This window comes from Monodelphis domestica, chromosome 2 (assembly GCF_027887165.1).
Source record: "Monodelphis domestica isolate mMonDom1 chromosome 2, mMonDom1.pri, whole genome shotgun sequence".
NCBI classification, from domain to species: Eukaryota; Metazoa; Chordata; class Mammalia; order Didelphimorphia; family Didelphidae; genus Monodelphis; species Monodelphis domestica.
The window spans coordinates 543547018-543557500 of NC_077228.1; the positions used below are offsets into that span (position 1 = coordinate 543547018).

Here is a 10483-nt window from a genome sequence, read left to right on the forward strand (position 1 = left end):
TCAACAGCAGGATTTCTGGCCACAGGAGGTGGAGCAGCAGGAGGGTCTGCAGCAGGTGGGCCGGCAGATAAGGGACACAGAGGAGGTGGGGTGGCAGCAGGAGGGGGCACAGCAGCAGGAGGAGGAAGAGGTGGTGCAGCAGGTGGGTTTGCAAGAGAGAGGCACAGAGCAGGTGGCTGGTTTGCACACTGGCTGACAGCAAGAGGGGCCACAGCAGCAGGAGGAGGAAGAGGTGGTGCAGCAGGTGGGTTTGCAGGAGAGAGGCACACAGCAGGTGGCTGGGCTGCATGCTGGCTGGCAGGTGAGGGACACACAGCATGGAGGCCAGCAGCAGGAGGGCACTGGGCAGAAGGTCGGGGCTGGGCAGACAGAGGTCACACAGCAGCTGGGCTTGCAGCACACAGGCAGGGAGATGCAGCAGCTGGGCTTGCAGCAGATGGGCTCACAGCAGCAGGACTGCACAGGTGCACAGGGACAGGTTTGGCAGCAGGAAGCCCCACAGCCAGTGGACTGGCAGCAGGAGGGGACACAGACAGCTGGGCAGGGCTGGCAGGAGGCGGGCACGCAGCAGACTGGTCGGCACAAGAGGGTGAGGCAGGAGGCGGGAGGGCAACTCGGGGCTGGGCAGCAGGAAGGGCTGCAGCCACCACAGGGCTCACAGCAGCTCTCTGGGCAGTCGTCCAGCTGCCAGGAGGCACCCTCTGGGCATGAGCTGGGCAAGCAGATGTTGCTGCTGCGACTCACATCACTGGAGCAGTCGGAGGCCGAGGGCATGCAGGGTCTGGAGAAATAGCCGTGTGACATACTGGGAGCCACTGGGTTGGGGCTTTTGGCAGCCAAGGGGTAGAGCAGGGGCTGAGTGCCTGGTGCAGGGAAGGGACTGAGCCTGGCTTGGAGGGGCTGGCAGGGGAGAGGGTGAGTATGAGAGAGTGAAGGTGCAGGGGCTATGTGTGATACTCTCCTGGCCAGGGAGCGTTTTATAGCTGCCTGCCAGGAAGATGTGCCAAAGGGCACCTGAGTCTTCTTCCCTGTTGTTGTCTATCCAGAGACTGTCATTAGGGATGTTGCACTCGTGGCCCAGGAGGTGCCCATTGGACACAAACAGCCTCACTTGGGCCTGCATTTCCTCTTTTTTGTCAATATCTGAGAAGCGTCTTCTCCCCACCAGACCCAGGGCTCAGTCCTGATGATGCAGGGACCAAAGGGAAAGGTGGGAGGCAGAGGGAGACCTGTGCAGAGAGAAGCCCATGCAGGGAGATTTCAGGAGAGGGAGAAGTCGGCCAGGTGGGATCAGGAAGGCTTCTGGTACTAGATCCCAGATCAGAATTCTCTGTGTGGGGAGTCAGGATTGGCTGCATTCCCAGTATCCCCCACAGCTTGGGGAGACACAGAATGTCATGATGCTGTGGCTGATAGGTTGTCCACTCTGGCCAAAAGGTATGATTTAGCATTTGTTTTTTCCTCTGGGGAAAAAGTAAGTAGATTTTGTATTTTGAAATAATATCCTATTTTTCCTATTTACACATAAAAACATTGTAAACTTGAAAAAATTTAGCTCCAAAGTCTCTCCCCCTTTGAAATAAAGCAGTCTAATAGAGATTTTTCATGTGCAACCGCAGAAAAATTTTCCATATTATTCATTGTATGGAAGAGAATTCAAACAAAAATTGGCACAGAAGAAAGTTATATATAGCACGTTTGTGACTGCATTTAGACTCCCTCAGTTCTTTCCCTGGAGGCAGAAGGTGTCCAGTGCTCCCCTGGCTCTGCTCACTTCGTTTTGCATCAGTTCATGGAAGTCTTTCATTTTTTTTTCTGAAATCCTTCTGGTCGTCATTTCTTCCCCCACACCTCCCCAGCCCATATTGATAATTGTGCCAGGGTGATCGTTTAGAGTCTCCATCCCCAATCATATCCCCATCGACCCATATGATCAAGGAGGTGTTTTTCTTCTGTGTTTCTGCTCCCACAGTTCTTCCTCTGGATGTGGATACATTCTTTCATACAAGTCCTTAGAATTGTCCTGGCTCATTGCACTGCTGCTAGTAAAGTCAGTTACATTTGATCCTTCTACAATGTATCAGTCTCTGTGTACAATGTCCTCCTGGTTCTGCTCCTCTCACTCTGCACCAGTTCCTGGAGGTCGTTCCTGTTCACATGGAATCCCTCCAGTTCCTTATTTCTAGCTCATCACTTCTGATGGCACAGCATTGTCCAATCAATGGGCATTGCTCCTTTCCCAATTCTTTACCACTACAAAAAAGAGTTTCTAGAAACGTTTTTGAACAAATAGATCTTTTCCTTGTTTTTTTTTGTGTGTGTGTGTGTGGGGGGGTGGTGGTGGGTGGGAGAGAATGTCTTTGGGATACAAACTCAGTAGAGGAATTACAGGAAGAAAGGGTATGAACAGCAGTGGTGACTATTTCATTAAAAAATTAATGGAGAATGCATCTCCAGGGATGCTCATGTATGTGCTGGGGGCCCAATTTCTGATTCTGAAATCCATGGTCTAGGCAGTGATGGCAAATATTTTAGAGACCAAGTGCCGGACAATCAGGAATGACCCAGCCAAGATCAATATCGATAAATTTGTGAGTACAGCCATGACCGTCTCCAGGGTCATTCTGAAATATAGGATGGGAGCAGAGAAGGCTGATGGATGGTCTAGTTTATTAGGTCTTGAAGGAAGTCAGTTCTGGAAATGCGTGTCTGGGGCCTTGGTAGGCAGGGGCACAGGGCATGGGGTCATGCCGAGCACCCACGGGAATCTCTTTTTCTTCTCTCTGGAGCTGAGTGCACCAACGGGCTACTCCAAGAAGCTAGATGAGAAGTTGCCTGAATTCTCTCCTAGAAGCCCAGAGCAGGGCTGGGATCTTGGCTCAGTAAAAGCTCAATGAAAACGAGCTCAACCAAAAACTTGCCTCTCCTTAGTGAAAGCAGCCTGCTGCAGTTCCAGTGAGCTGAAGGTTGTGCCAGTGCTGCCATACTGTGTGCCAGGCACTGTGGTTAGCCCTAGGAAGAGAATGAATACACAAAGAAAGAGCATCCCTGCTATGGAGGAGCTCTTAAGGCAGGCAGAGGAGGGTGTGTGTGGAGAGCAGGGAGTCCTTGGTGGGGTGAGAACTTGCTTTTTGGAGTTGAGCCCAGGCAGAGCCCAGACAGAGCAAGTTGGGGGAGCTGAGAGGCCAGTCTGCCTTTTAGAAAGGAAGGCATTGGGAGGAGTCTGATGGCCTGCCTTCAGCCCTCTAATCTGGGGCACCGAAGCATAAGAAGGCCCAGGGGGCCCAAGTGTTCAGCCCCTTCGAGGTGTCCCTGGGATTGTCCAGGGCCTCTTAAACGATGGCATCTCCCACAGAATGGAGGAGGAAACACCATCCTTCTCCCCTCCTGTACCTGCCACCACCCGGGCTTCAGAAAAGAGGCACCCAGTGCTTTGTAGAAGTGTCTCCTTTGAATTTATTATGTTTGCGTTGGGGACACCCCTGGGGTGGGTGAAGCTGGAGTGGCCACGGGGCAAGGGGGGCCTCTGAGGAGAGCCAGAGCCTGTGTCCCCGGAGTCCTCCTCAGGGAGGTTGGGAAGATTCCCTGGGGGTGGAGGGCCCTCCGGGGTCTGGTGAGGCCCAGATGATGTCTGACAATGGCAAAGTGGCCTCCACAGCCTGCTGGCATGGGAGCCCCCCAGAACCATGGCTTGACTCCAACAGGTGGGATGGGCGTGACGCCCCTGCTCAGGCCCAAGAGGCTGTGCCCGCGGCGACCCGAGCTGGCAATGTTCCAGGCTTATTTGTGCTCAGCAGCAGGAGGGTCTGCAGACCAGGGAGGTGCAGGAAGCTGGCTGGCAGCAGGAGGCCTGGCAGGAGGGCACCCCACAGACTATCGGCTTGCAGCAGACGGGCACACACAGAGCGGGCTTGCAGCAGACGGGCACAGAGCAGGCTGACTGGCAGGGGCTGGACACACAGCAAGCAGAGCTGCAGGGAGCAGCCTGGCCGCAGGAGGCCTGGCAGGGGCTGGACACACAGCAGGAGGGTGAGCAGCTGCCACCCCCACAGACTGCCTGGCAGCTGGGCACCACAGGGCACAGTGGGCGGCACAGCAGGGTCACACAGCAGGCCGGGCGGCAGCAGGGAAGGGCACAGCAGACAGGCTTGCAGCACAGGGGCACGGAGCAGGGAGCCTGGCAGCCAGTGGAGCAGCTGGTGTGGCACATGGTGACTGGGTGGGGGGCCTTTCAGGAGAGGAGCAGAGGAAGAGGAGGAGGAGGATCTGGGTTTGGACAGCTTCTTCGGCTTGGATGAAGGCTTTTATAGGCCTCTGCACAGTGTGTCTGTTCCTGTTGTTGTTGTTGTTGATGGTGGTGGCAGTATAGTGTGTATGTGTGTGTGAGTGTGTGTATGTGAATGTGTGTTTATGAGAGTGTGTGTGTTTATGTGAGTGTGTGAGTGTGTATATGTCAGCGTGTGAGTGTGTTTTTGAGTGTGAGTGAGTGTGTGAGTGTGCATGTGTGTCAGTGCATGAGTGTGTGTGAGTATGAATGTGTCTGTGTGAGAGTGTGTGTGAGTGTGTGTTTGAGTGTGAGTGTATTTGAGTGTTTGTGAGTGTTTGTGTGAGTGTGCGAGTGGGTGTATGTAAGTGTGCGTGTGTCTAAGTTCTTGAGTGTGTGAGTGTGAATGTGACAGTGCATGAGTGTGTGAATATGAATGTCTGTGTGTGACTCTGTGTGTTTGAGTGTGAGTATGTGTGTGAGTGTGAGTGTGTGTGTGAATGTGTCAGTGTGTGTCAGTGAGTGTGTGTGTTGTGTTAGTGTGTGTTTATGTGAGTGTGTGAGTGTGTATATGTGAGCGTGTGAGTGTGTTTTTGAGTGTGAGTGAGTGTGTGATTGTGCATGTGTGTCAGTGCATGAGTGTGTGTGAGTATGAATGTGTCTGTGTGTGAGTGTGTGTGTGAGTGTGAGTGTGTGTGTGAGTGTGAGTGTGTGTGTGTCTACAGATCAAACTGTGGCTGTTTTCCTTCTTGTTTCTCCTGCCCATCCCTCGCCCAAAGCACTCATTAAGCTTCCTTGAGGTCCTTGTCCAGTGTTTTTTAGAGCCCCCAAAGTGTTCTTTGGGGCCCTGACCCCGATTTGGCCTTGTCAGGGTCCTCGGGCTCCCTTGTCTCTACAGCTTCCCTTTGAGGGAAATCGTCCAAGCGGGAAGCCTTCAGTGGCTCTGGGTCACCCCAAGACCGCCCAGAGTCAATACTTACTGGACCCGCCATCCACAATCCGGCCAGCCTCATGATGCCTCCCCAAGGGAACCGCAGAGTGAGGGCAGTGGGGAACCTTGCCCTGTGGAGAAGGGCATGGCCACTCCTTGGAGGACGTCCTATCACCCCATTGTTTGCGGAGAGAGAGCTAGCACTAGGTTTAGGGCTTTGCCCTTCCTCCTAACAAGCAGTACTCTTTGTAGCTTGGGAGAGCCCCAGGTGACTTCCTGAGAGTTCTGTGTCCAATCTTCAGCTGCCCAGAGGCCCAATGGGCTCGGGGCTGCCCAGGTTTCCCTCAGGCATCATCGTGTGGCTCCAGTAACCCCCATGGCCCGCGGGTGGGCTCTGATGATTTCCTAAGACTTCCCAACGTGACCCACATGTCCATCTCCAAGATGTCTCCGTGTTTCTCCTGCTCGTGCTCTTGGTGAGGACGGACAAGACGCCTCCTCTCTCTTCGGTCTGCTATTCCTTCACATCCTTCATGACAGCTCTCGTGTCCTCCCCAAGGATTGTCCGGAGAAATTGGTAGATCCTCAAAGGATAGGAAGAGGCCGGGTTTAGTTTTCAATCATTTTTATTTCCAAACTTTATTAACACATCTCCACAGACATTTTCTGAACGTTTACGATCCAGATTGTCTCCCTCACTTCTTCCCTCCCCTCTGCTGGAGCTGGCAAGCAATTCAATCTGAGTCTTACATGCATTCCACTGCAAACCCATTTCCAAATCATTCATTTTTGTAAGCAAATAATCTCCTAAAACCAAACCCCACATGCGATCCCCAAATGAACGAGTGATAAACCACCTTCTTATCTTCATTCCTATTGCAAGAGTTCTTCCTCTGGAGGTGGACAGCCTCCCGTTCAGAAATCCCTCCCAACTGTCCTGGATCATTGTATTGCGGAGAGTGGCAAAGTCAGTTACATTTGATCGTTCCACGCCATTGCTGTTCGTATGTACCGTGTTCTCCTGGTTCTGCTTATTTCACTGTGCATCAGTCCCGAGAGCTCTTTCCAAGCCCTTTCTGAAATCATCCTCTTCATCATTCCCTATGGCACAAAGTTTTCCTTCACCATCCTATACCTCAGTTTCTTCAACCATTCCCCAACTCATGGACATCCCTTTAGCTTCTAATTCTTTGCCACCACAAAAGGAGCAGCTGGAAAGATTTTTGTACAAGTAGGCCCTTTCCTGTCTTTCAAATCTCTCTTGGATACAGACCCCAAAGCAGGACTGATGGATTTTACACTCTTTTTTAGTTCTTTGGTCATCCTTCCAAATTGCCATCCAGAATGGTTGCATCAGTTCACAAGTCTACCAGCAATGCACTGGTATTTGAGCTTTGCTGCATTCCTTCCAAAATTTATCTCTTTCTTTTCCTGCCATATTGGCCATTTGGGTACTTAGTTCTCTGTATATTTTAGAAATGAGTCCTCTCTCAGGGGAATTTGTTATAAAAATGTCCCCATTTGTTCTTTCCCTTCCAATCTTGGTTGCATTGGTTTTGTTTGTACAGACCTTTTTAAATTTAATGCAATCAAAATTATTTATTTTACATCTTGTAATGTTCTCTATCTCTTGTTTGCTCATAAATTCTTCCCTTCTCCACAGATCTGACAGGTAAACTATTCTGTGTTCTCCTAAGTTACTCACAATATCACTCTTTATGTTTAAATTGTGTACCTATTTTAACCTTATCTTGATATAGAGTATAAGCTATGGATCTAAATCTAGTTTTTGCTGTACGGTTTCCCACTTTACCAACAATTTTTGTCAAATACTGAGTTCTTATTGCAAAATCTGGGATTTGGGGGTCTATCAAACACTAGATTGCTGAGGTCATTCACCCCAAGGCTATTCCATTGATCCACTATTCTATTTCTTAGTCAGTACCCGATTTCTTTGATGATTACTGCTTTATAGTACAGTTTAAGATCTGGTACTGCTAGGCCAGCATTCTTGACTTTTTTTTTTCAATATTCCTGATCCTTCGTTCTTTCAGATAAATTTTGTTTTACTTTTTTCTAGTTCCGTTGAACAGTTTTTTGCTAGTTTGATTGGTTATAGCACTGAATAAGTAAAGAAATTCATTTAGGTAGAATTGTCATTTTAATATTAAATATTAGACCAGTTTTGCATTCCTGGTATAAATCCCACCTGGTCATGGTGTATAATTGTTGGTGGCATATTGCTATGGTCTTTTTGCTAGTATTTTATTTATGATTTTTGCATCAATGTTCATTAAGGAAATTGGTCTGTACTTTTCCTTCTGTTTTTGATTTTCCCGGCTTGGGTATCAGCATCATATTTGTGCCATAAAGTGAATATGGTAGGATTTCCTCTTTGCTTATTTGATATTTGCGAAATATTTTGTATTGTATTTGGATTAATTGTTCTTTCAGGGTTTGATAGAATTCACTTGTGAATCCATCTGGCTCTGGGGACTTTTTCTAAGGGAGTTCATTGATGGTTTGTTCAATTTTTTTTTCTGAGATGGGATTATTTAAATCTATTTTCTCTTTTATTTTAATCTGGGGATTTATTTTTTTGTTACTTTTTGTTACCTTTTTGTTACCTTTTACCGAGTGTATCAGATTTATTGTCTTATAAGTGATCAAAATTGCTCCTAATGATTGCTTTAATTTCCTTTTCTTTGGAGGTGAAATCACCATTTACATTTTTGATCCTGGAAGTTTGTTCTTTTTTAAAAATCAAGTTAAGCAATGCTACACGTATTTGATTTTGTTATTGATCCATCTCCTAGTCTTATTTATTTGTTCAACAGTTCTTTCACTTTCAATTTTATTAAATTCTCCTTTGATTTTAAGAGTTTTCAATTCAGTCCTTAATTGGGGAATTTTAATTTACTCTTTTTCTAGTTATTTATTATTTGTATGCCCAATTCATTGATCTGCTTTCTGTCTATTTTTTAGATATAAGCATTCAGGAATATAAACTTTCCCCTGGGCACTGCTTTGGCTGTATCCCATAAGTTTTGATATTTTGTCTTCTCATTATCATCCTCTTCAATGAAATCAGTGATTTATTTGGTGATTTTTTCTTTGAGCTGCCCATTTTGAAGAGTGAGAGTATGTAGTTTCCAATCAGTTTTTAAATTGTCTTTCCATGGACCTTTACTGATTGTAATTTTTGTTTGGCCATCCCGTGTGGGTGGGTGCAGGGCCCGGTTCTGGGGAAGGGAGTGTTGACTGTGTGTGCAGGGGAGGGTGCATGTGCTTGAGGTGGGGGTCAGCTCTCGTGCTGTCCCATGGCCTCCTGTGCTGCAGAGCAGTGCTGTGTGGTACTTGTAAGCCCCTATCACCCCCTCCCTAGCCCAATGGTCCCAGGACAAGGAAGGAGCCTGAGAGAGAGGCCTGGAAAGGTCAAGGATACACTTTATTGCCAGGGGAGCTCCTGCCTGGCAGTGCCCACACTCTGGTTGCCTGGAGGGAGTCTGTGAGCAGCAGTCGGGGGGTGCATACTGCAAGCTGACGTGGAGTCCTGGGGAAGCAGGAGGGGGTCAGCCATGCATCTGAGGAGCTTTGTGGGGACTCAGGGAGGCCTGGGGTGGGAGGATGTTTGGGGGGTGCCTGGAGGGCCAAATGGAGGCCTCCTTTGTGAGTACTGCTGGGCAGCTGCTGAGGCTCGTGAAGGGGGTAGCAGGGTGGAGAGAGAGCAGAGCCCTGGCTTCAACAGCAGGATTTCTGGCCACAGGAGGTGGAGCAGCAGGAGGGTCTGCAGCAGGTGGGCCGGCAGATGAGGGACACAGAGGAGGTGGGCCGGCAGCAGGATGGGGCACAGCAGCAGGAAGGACCACAGCAGCAGGAGGTGGAAGAGGTGGTGCAACAGGTGGGTTTGCAGGAGAGAGGCACACAGCAGGTGGCTGGGCTACACACTAGTCGACAGCTCAGGGGCATGGAGCAAGCAGGCTGACAGCAGGGAGGCTGGCAGCAGGAGGGCACTGGGCTGCAAGAGAGGACTGGGCAGGCAGAGGTCACACAGCAGCTGGGTTTGCAGCACACAGGCAGGGAGATGCAGCAGCTGGGCTTGCAGCACATGGGCACACAGCAGCAGGACTGTATGGGGGCACTGGGACAGGTTTGGCAGCAGGAAACTCCACAGCCAGTGGACTGGCAGCAGGAGGGGGCACAGACAGCTGGGCAGGGCTGGCAGGAGGCGGGCACACAGCAGACTGGTCGGCACACGAGGGTGAGGCAGGAGGCAGGAGGGCAGCATGGGGCTGGGCAGCAGGAGGGTCCGCTGCAGCCGCAGGGCTCACAGCAGCTCTCTGGGCAGTCGTCCAGTTGCCAGGAGGAGCCCCCCAGGCACGAGCTGGGCATGCAGACGTTGCTGCTGCGGCTCACATCACTGGAGCAGACGGAGTTGGCGGAGGCTGAGGGCAAGCAGGGCCCGGAGAAACAGCTGTGTGCCATGCTGGGAGCCTCTGGGTGGTGCTTTGGGCAGGGAAGGGGGAGAGCAGGGGCTGAGTGTCTGTTGCAGGGAAGGGACTGAGCCTGTCTGGGAGGGGCTGGCAGGGGAGAGGGTGAGTATCAGAGTGTGTGAATGTATGTGAGTATGAGTGTGAGTTAGAGAGTGTGAGTGAGTGTGTGAAGGTCTGGCCGGGGGGGCCCTTTATACCCGCCTGCCAGGAGGATGTGCCAAGGGGCACCTGAGTCTTCTTCCGTGTTGTTGTCTTACTGGCCTTCAGACCCATCATTAGGGATGGAGCCCTTGTGGCCCAGTAGGTGCCCGTCATCCATAAACAGCCTCACTCGGGCCTCCACTTCCTCACTTCAGGAAACTTCTGTTGCTCTCTCTGGGCTAGTCCGGAGCATCCTGGGGCAAAAGGGACAGCTGGCAATGAGGGGGAAGGAGGGTGCCCTGTGTAGAGACAGGCACACCCTGGGGGGTTTCCAGGGAGGGAGAACACCCCCTCCCCCAGCGGTACAAGGAAGGCCTCCTGTACAAGGTCTAAGCTAATGATTCCTACAGCTGAGAGTAAGGATGGGCCACAGGGCTGCCTTCCCAGCATCCCCAGCAGCTGGGGAGACACAAGGTCCTGTCTGGTGGGCAGCAGGGGGCCCCTCTGGGCATGACACAATGTTTCTCCAGAGCAGTCTGGCCAAAGAGGGCTGGCAGCTGCCCAGGGCAGAGGATCAGGGGCTGCCCCCATCTCAATCCGATTCCCCTGTACTGGGGGTGGGGTTTGGGGGGGTGGATCTTGACCAAAATGGAT

General features: G+C 50.8%; 2 protein-coding genes across 2 annotated transcripts; both read right to left on the reverse strand.

Annotated features, from left to right (window-relative positions):
- LOC103101448 (keratin-associated protein 10-3-like) lies at window positions 1-1123 on the reverse strand. The gene is made up of 2 exons (XM_007486140.2): window positions 992-1123; window positions 1-900 (listed from the first exon to the last, which is right to left on the reverse strand). The coding sequence occupies exons 1-2, from the start codon at window positions 1121-1123 to the stop codon at window positions 1-3; spliced, it is 1032 nt and encodes a 343-aa protein (XP_007486202.2).
- Window positions 1124-8635: 7512 nt separating this feature from the next.
- Window positions 8636-9686, reverse strand: LOC130456876 (keratin-associated protein 4-4-like). Its single transcript, XM_056814583.1, has one exon. The coding sequence runs from the start codon at window positions 9678-9680 to the stop codon at window positions 8937-8939; it is 744 nt and encodes a 247-aa protein (XP_056670561.1). The 5' UTR covers window positions 9681-9686; the 3' UTR covers window positions 8636-8936.
- Between the last annotated feature and the right edge of the window lie 797 nt (window positions 9687-10483).